Consider the following 8,666-nt stretch of genomic DNA (forward strand, 5'->3'; position numbering starts at 1 on the left):
ATTCCCTTACCAAATAATACAATCCTCTCCAGAATTTATGCTTAAGCAGGATCTTGCGCCAAGGAAAGAAGGTGTAAATCTAGTCATCCTGTGCTTAACAAGCCTAACTGTACAGTGCTATAGAGTAGTATTTCAGCACTGTACAAAAGGCAAAGGAGACAGAGATCATAGAACACTGATCTGTAAGCTACTAATATTAAGTCACTACAAATGGAACAGTGCTTTAAATCTTTAGACTTGAAAAAAAAACTCTTTAGACTTGGGACGCCTGGGTGGCTCAGTGGTTAAGCGTCTGCCTTCAGCTCAGGGCATGAACCAGGAGTCTCAGGATGGAGTCCCGCGTCGGGCTCCCTGCATGGAGCCTGCTTCTCCTCTGCCTGTGTCTCTGCCTCTCTCTGTGTGTGTCTTTCATGAATAAATAAATAAAATCTTTTTAAAAAAATCTTCAGGCTTATTTTTTTATTGGAAGAAGAAATACTTTTGTTGTTTTTTAATTTATTTTTTATTGGTGTTCAATTTGCCAACATATAGAATAACACTCAGTGCTCATCCCATCAAGTGCCCCCCTCAGTGCCTGTTCAAACTTATTTTTGGTCCATAATCCACATAGATCAAACTATACAGATAATACTAATGAAGTGTACTCCTTAAAAAATAAAAAAAGCAGCTTCTCATAACTTTACTCTATGTGTAATGTTGCAATGCAATTGCCGTAAGATTTTCCTTGCACAATGGAAGAGTATCTTCTCTACAAAAAAAAGGAAGTTGACTTTAGACAGTGCTCCAAATCCTTTCCTCTTTCACACTTCCTCAAAATAAAAAGTCTCTAACATACTCTTCTTTTCTCTACATATGAGGTGACTTTCCAGTACTTTTTTTAAAAGATCTACTTATTTATTTTTGAGAGAGAAAGAGAGCATATTCACAGGCATATACAAGCAGGAGAAGGGGCAGAGGGAGAGGGAAACAGACTGCCCACTGAGTGCAGAGCCCGATAGATGTGGGGCTCCATGTCAGGAACCTGAGATCATGACCTGAGATGAAATCCAGAGCCAGGCACTCAACTGACTGAGCCACCGAGGCACCCCAACTTTCCAGCACTTTCAATGCACAAACAAATGCAACAGGTTCCCCACCCCTCGGCCTCACCAAAGCAGTTTATTAACAATACACGTATGTCCTTTGCCCAAGAGAAAGAATGGGATGAAAACAACATAAGTCAATATAAAACAGCATTTACTTGTTTCTATCACAAGTTTCTAATTTATCCAAAATGCAATAAGGAAAGAAATGCTACCAACATTCCTTTCCTTGAAACCATCATTTTAGAAAATAAAGGAACATTACTACAAATGAGGTGACAACAATGCAAGTCTTTCCAAGGATACTTTACCAATGGAGATTAGTTTGGCAAAGAAATACATGATAGATTTTTTACAAAATTGCATTCCAATCATCAATGAGAATTTATTTGATTAAAGAGAATCTCGCTTACTTTCATGTCAGTGGTTAAATCTAAATAGAATCTACAAAATAAAACTCAAGAATTGCCGGTATTTAATTATTCAGCTATATGAGATAAATACATTCTTCTATGGGTCACTTTTATACTTCAAAACAAAGGCTAGAAACTTCTGAAAGGGGAAAGAAACCACAAGAGAGTTACATTAAAACCAGGTTTCTTGGGACATCTGGCTGGCTCAGTTGGTTGAACATCTATCTGCCTTCAGCTAGGCTCCTGATCCCAGGGTCCTGGAATGGAACCCTGTGTCAGGCTTCCTACTCAGTGGAGAAGGTCATCTGCTTCTCCCTCACCCTCTGTTCCTACTCCCCCTTGTGTTCTCTCTCTCAAAAATAAATAAAATCTTTTTAAAAAGCAACAACAAAAAACCAAGTTTCTTGTTTCTCCAATATCCCTGAATAAAAACAACAGAAAAATTACTGAGCTGATAGTTACTAAACTGTATAATTACTTATATTTTCTAATTAAATATCACTACTATGTTCTCACAGACTGTAAATAATTCTATTTTATATATGATATAGGTACATGAAATATAATTATATTAATTATTAATATACTTAACCGAATTATACAAATACATTTATTTATTTTTTTTACAAATACATTTAAATATAAACATGTAAGTACATATTATCTAAATGTGATATATAAGCATATTGTTTCAAGATCAAAAAACTTATTTTTGGCAAGGATACGAGAATACATTATGAAAACTAAAGAGATATAAAGCTATAGTATATAATGCTCTGTATCACATCTCACCATATCGATCATGAATTGTACCTTCTTGTATATATAAGACAATGTGTTACACAGTTTATGCACATCCTTACAGCTTTAGAGGTGCCACAGATAACAAATACATATGTTTAACAATGCACATCTTAGAAAATTGTGTCTTTCAAAACACAAGATTGAGTATAGGACTAGTTTATTTTAATTAAAAAAAAAATTAAGTAGGCTCCCCACCCAGCGTGGAGCCCAACAACAGGGCTTGAACTCGCAACCTTATTGTTTGATAAAAAGATCAAAACCTGAGCTGATATCAAGAGTTGGATGCTTAACCAACTGAGCGAGCCATCCAGGTGCCTCAGGACTAGCATATTTTTAAATGGGCTCTCTCTAGGTGTCTGTTATATACGTGAAGTACACAGTATATATGCAATCAACTTTAGAAAGAACATAGGGCTTAAAGAGATATAAATTTAAGTCCCAGATTTTCCGCTAACTGGATTTGTGGTCTGACCATCCTAAGCCTGTCTTCTCATCTCTAACAAGAAAACTACAATAATTCGTAACTTCCCCTTCTCATAGAATTGTTGTAAGCATCAAATGAGATAGTATATATAAGCATACATAAGAGATAAAGCCCTATGCAAACATATAATATTTTCTTATAGTTTGCTAAAATTATTAAATATCACCATGGCAACTAGTTTTATGTAACTGCTTTAAAGCAAGAAAAGCACATATTACAGCATTCCCACCCAACTATGAAATGCTATGTCAGCTTTAAGATAAGAAAAAACTCCTTTAACCCTCAAGAAAAAGAAAGGAAACTTGAAACAAAATATTTAGTGATTTTATTACTGACCATTTTCTCAGCTCAGATCAAAGGTCAAAGGTTAGACCCTTAAAAACAAATACACATGAAATTTCAGGAAATAGGGTTTTTTGTTGTTGTTAAATTGGCTCTTAGTGTTCTTGTATTTCAACAAGAGACAATTTGTTCTTGTACTAACATAAGGAACTGATTTTCCATTTATAATTCTCAATATCTAAATAAATCATTTCAAGTACTGTCCCCTTTCAAGCTAAATAATCCTATGCCACTCTGCTAGAGTGTCTAATTTCTAAAACACCAGTATGCCGGTATCTTCAGAAGATATCGTCACCTATCATCCCTAGGGCTAAAAGGATGAAAAAATGGAAGTGCCCAAGCAAGTAAGAACAATGCAACTTCTGGTTTTTAATCGGTCTCAAATTTTTTCTTAAACACCGTACTGCAGCTTGAATATAACCAGTAGTTAGTTAAGGTCTGCTGAATGCTTTGCTAAACTCTGTTTTGCTTTTTGATACATGAGGGAAGCCACTGTTTTTAGTTTATACCAAGCAGAATCCACATTTTAGCATAAGCAGCAGCAATTATTTGCCAAGCATAGTTTATCAATTCTGTTCAGAGGACACCTACTTGTAAGTTGGCTGTGTATTGGAGCACACTTAACATGATGCTCCAGAGTTACCTGACTTGCCTCTAAGATAGGGAATGCACCTGTACTCTCTATAGTAAGCACAAATAAACGAAAATAAATTAATTGTATACGTTTTTGGGGCATGCAAAAGCCAATTACTTACATTCACAGGAGCAAAATCCTAGAAGTGAGTTATTATTTAGGAATTACCTTTAAAAACTGTAAAATGTGAATTATAGGAAAAACATTCATGTAAATCACATAAACAAAATAAGTCTTAATTTCTAATCGTTGTCTGCATTCTACCTACAGTTTACAAAATCAAACAGGTGTCACTTAAAAAACCCCCAATTCAAGACAGTAAGGTTTATTTTCTCTTCATTTTCTGTAAAGTAATATCTAGTATGCCCAGAACCACAAGTTGTCAATATTCCTCTTAAACGAGTTCCATTCTCTTTCATATTAAATATATTTCTTTATTGAATATATCATGTCTGGAATTGCAATCATCCACTCCTTAAATACCTCCTCATATTTCAATGCTTATGAAATGGGAAGCACGGAGAACACTATTTACAAAGTGCACAGAACTTTCAAAAAGACTCTTTTATCTCCAAAACAATTCTATTCACATTTCAGATGAATAAAAGTTTCTTTATAAACTGCTTTTATAATTTTAAGAAAAGTTTACCAATAATTTAAGAAGAGTTTAGTAATAAAACCATGACTTTAAAGTGAATATTGTACAAAAATTTTAAACTAAACAGAATACCAACAATTTTTGCAAAATTAATATCTATATAAAAACATTTTTAAATCATGGCTTTAGATTTTTAGGCATTATGTCAGGAAGAAAGCCTCAGAAAATGAGAAACTCTGGTTCAAATCTAAGGCTAACTTAACTGCTTCAAAACTGAGAAGAGGAATTATCAAACTTTGAACTGTAAAAATTTAACATCTTTGATTTTTACAAACCCGCAGTTTGTTTAAATTTAAATAATTTCAAACTTGCTGGCACCTAGCTGGCTCAGTCAGTAGAGTATGAGACTCTTGATTTTGGGGTCATGAGCTCAAGACTCACATTGGGCACAGGGGTTTACTTAACAGAAAAAAAAATGTTTAATAATAATTTCAAACTTGCTATAAACATTTTTAAAGAATTTCTCCACACCCTCTGAAGTTTCAGAAAGTTAGAGAGCTGAGTATTTTCTGATATCCTTGGTTTTCCATAAAAAAGTGAGCATTTTACAACCAATTACATGGTTCACAAAAAGAATGAAGTTAGAAAATATATATGAAATGACAGCTTGGTATGCTATTGCACATGGTTTTACAAAAGTCATTGAGTCAATAAAATTCACTGAGCCACCTGCTATCAGCCACTGCCCTTGAGAAGTCCACTATGTACACAACGATGATAAATCATGCAATCAGATAAATTGCAATATAATGCGTTGGGTGAGAAAACATAACAGATAATATATAGAGAGAAATTCTTCCAGCCAAATCATTCTGAGACATACATCATCTAGAAACTTGCTAAAGAGTATAGTCCAGGAACCAGCAAAATAGCCATCACCTAGAAGCTAGTCAGTCAGAAATACAGAATCTCAGGTCCCAAGCAAATCTACTGAATCTGCATTTTAACAAGATCCCCAGGTAATCCTAATGCACATTTAAATTTTGAGAAGCACTGGCCTAGAACATAACTGAAAATAGGAAAGTGTCATCTTATACTTTTAAAAATCTTTGGAACCCATACTGAGCCTTTTTACAAATATATACTTAATTTTAACATAGTCAGCTACCTAGTTTCACAGATTAAGAACTGGGAAATACCACTAACAACAAAGAGAGAAAACAGAAAAAAAAAAATACTAACAGAAAGCAATCTCAAAAGAGATGGTTATACAGGGCCATTTAACATAGTAACAATCTTCCCTTTTTGCCTAGACAGGTCACTGTATTACAGAAGTATAACAGTAACTGATCTTCTTAACTGTGCCTACTCTAACTAGACCACAAATTCCTTGAGGACAGGGACCTAGTTTTATTCTTACACACTTATATCTACAAACTGAATGACCCTAAGTCACTGAGGTAAGTTCAGGTTAGGCAAAGAGATATATAACACATTTCAGAAAAATTTCCATCTGACAAAGGTACAATAAAAACGTGAAGTGGGACGCCTGGGTAGCTCAGCAGTAAGTATCCAACTCCTGGTTTCTGCTCAGATCATGATCTCAGGGTCATAAGACAGAGCACCGCGAGGAGCCTAAAGATTCTCTCTCCCTCTCTGCCCCTCCGCCACCTCCCCGCCACACATGCTCTCTTTCTCTCTCAAGAACAAACCCTCCCCCTTCCATAACAACCTCTTCACCAGTCTAAGAACAGAGGCTTTACCAAATCTATGGCTCCAAATCCAAATGTCTTCTCTGACTGTATTCAAACTCGCTCTGAGGGTACACCCGAGTGGAGTACGCAGAGAAAAAGATTACATACATGGGAATGGAAGCAGAGCAGAAACCACAGAACCCCTCCGGGTTCCTCCATTCATAAAAATAAAAACGACAAAAATTGAAAGCCACAAAAAAGATACAGCAACTGTAGAAGAGAACACATGCTACTGTTAACAACTATTAATTCCATGTTCTTTGCCTGTGAATCACTGGTATTCACAATCCTCCTAAGAGCTTCTCGAAGATACTTTACTCTAGAAACATTTCTCCTCATGGCCTCCAATAAGCTGATCAGAGTCAGTTTATGATACAATTCACCCTTCTAAGACAGCACATTTACGAAGTTCTAGTCATTACTCCCCAAACAATCATTAGTTTTCTTGCCTGTGTCCATGGTCCGGCTATTACTCCATTCAGAGCCCTTTCCCACCAGTTAATGCACTATCCAGTATGTTAGCCACCAGCCGTGTGTGGCTACTTAACATTTGAAATGTGGCTAGATCCAGTTGAGATGTAAGGTAAAGGTAAAATAAAATATATGTTGAATTTTGAAGTGTTACAAAAAGAGACGTAAAACTGTCTAATTGGTTTCTTTTAACAATATGTTGAAGTAATATTTTGGATATAAATAATTTCAACTGGTTTTGTTTTGGTTTTTAATGTGGCTACTAGAAAATGTCAAATTACAGGGGCACCTGACTGGCTCAGTCAACGGAACATGTAACTTTTGATCTCAGGGCTTTGAGTTCAATCAAGCCCAGGTTGGGTGCAGAGGTTACTTAAATTTTTTTTACATCTTTAAAAAAAAAAAAGGAAATGTTTAAATTACATATGTGGCTTACATTCCACTTCCACTGGACAGCACTAGTCTAAATCCTGTGGACTCTTCAAGGCCTAATTCAAACATCTTTGCTTCCTTGACGCTTTCTCCAATAACTGCAAGTGGAAGTCGCTTCTGTCCCCCCTGAAACCCCATAGCGCTTTCACTCACATTCCCAAAGAGCTGGATCAATTTAACTTGCTCCCGAGTGTAACTGTCACAGCTCCAATATAAGCAAATTGAGAAAAGAAACTACATCCAGGTCACCGGTGCGTCTTCCTGCCGAATCCTGGAGTGCACATGCACGCACCTAGGCGGTACCGGACGTCTGCGGATTCGGGGCTGGGTTTCTCAGTTACTATCTTATCTGAACCTTTCGATGATCCCATTTCTTTCTCAAGGATTAAAGTCCACGTCTAAAATGTCCCGTATGATTCTCAGGCCAACAGCTTAATACACGAGCTGTATACATGTCATAGGATGAAAAAGCAAACCTGAAACTATCTAACACATACAGTCAGTGTACTTCAATATAAAAATCCAAAAAGCCTCTAGAGGCTCTATCTTTTTTTTATGATACTGTCCCTAAAAACGTCTTGTAAAGATCAACTATTTCAAAATTAGGAAGGGGCCTTTCCCGAAGACTAGCGACACTGGATAAAGCCGACCAAAAACATGACGGGAGGGGCCCCCCGGATGCCCCGAGGCGGCCGGGTAGGCGCAAAGGCTGGGCAGCGGCGAGCGCGGCTCCCGCGAAGCCCCGGGGCCGCCCCGGTCGGGCTCTGGGGAAAGCGGCAGGAAGAAAAACGACTTGTGGGGCCCGAATCGTCAGAACCGTTGAAACGCAAAACAAATAAAAACTAGAATAAGAACCATCTCAAGTCTGTGGGCAGGATCCTCCCCGGCGCGTCGCTCCCCCGCAGGCAAGGGTCGCGGGGTCACGCCAAGGGCCGGGTCCTCAGATGCGAGCCCCGCGCCTCGGACGTGCGTCCCCGAAACTTCCTCCCGAGCCAACCTACTGGAACTCCCGGGACCACGGGTCTCGGCTGAGCCCTGCCCTGAAGCCAGCCTCTCCAGCGCGTCCGGGGCCCCGGGACCCTCACGGGAGCCCCGCGGTGAGGCCCAGGCGCTGGGCGACCCGCTCTCCCGCGGAGGCCCGCGGAGGCCCGTACCGAGAGGGCCCGGCCCGGAGAGGGGGCGGGGCAGGCCAGTGGACGCGGTCCAGGCGGGTCCCCGCGCTCCACGCCGGCGCCCGCCGGTGCCTGCGGGACCGGCGGGAGCGGGGGAAGGAAGAACCGAGGGGCAGCCGGAGTCAGCCCCGGGCTTTCACTCACCAGCCCTCACCGCTCGACGTTGGCCGGGGCTGGACCTCTTCTCCTTCCGCCATTGCTGTTGACGTCCACGTCACTTTGCCGAAAAGTGGACCCGGCGCCGGGACCGACTCCTGAGACTCAATGTCGTAAAAGATCCTCGGAAGTCTGGGAACGAGCTCCGGGAGAGGAAAGGAGAAAGGGAGGAGGCGGCAAGGGACGGGCGGAACGCAACGTCACGACGTCCCCACGGCGAAAGGCGGCGGGGCGGGGAGCGGGGGAGGAGACCTGGTCCGAGCCGCTGCCCTGTCAAAGACTACGAGTCCCAGGATGCCCCGGGGAGCCGGGCGGAAGGAGGGC

The 8,666-nt window shown here is 40.0% G+C and overlaps 1 protein-coding gene across 3 annotated transcripts in view; it reads right to left on the minus strand.

Moving 5' to 3' along the window:
• Positions 1-8,536, minus strand: part of TBC1D23 (TBC1 domain family member 23) — a 56,727-nt gene extending 48,191 nt beyond the window's left edge. Inside the window, exon 1 of one of the 3 annotated variants that reach the window (XM_077884156.1) lies at positions 8,331-8,536. In XM_077884156.1, the coding sequence (XP_077740282.1) occupies positions 8,331-8,383 (53 nt within the window). In that variant the 5' untranslated portion in view covers positions 8,384-8,536. Of the gene's footprint in view, positions 1-7,167; positions 7,195-8,330 lie in introns of those variants that run through there. The other 2 variants (XM_077884159.1, XM_077884157.1) reach the window with 2 other exon arrangements.
• Between the last annotated feature and the right edge of the window lie 130 nt (positions 8,537-8,666).

Source organism: Canis aureus, chromosome 35 (genome assembly GCF_053574225.1).
Source record: "Canis aureus isolate CA01 chromosome 35, VMU_Caureus_v.1.0, whole genome shotgun sequence".
NCBI classification, from domain to species: domain Eukaryota; kingdom Metazoa; phylum Chordata; class Mammalia; order Carnivora; family Canidae; genus Canis; species Canis aureus.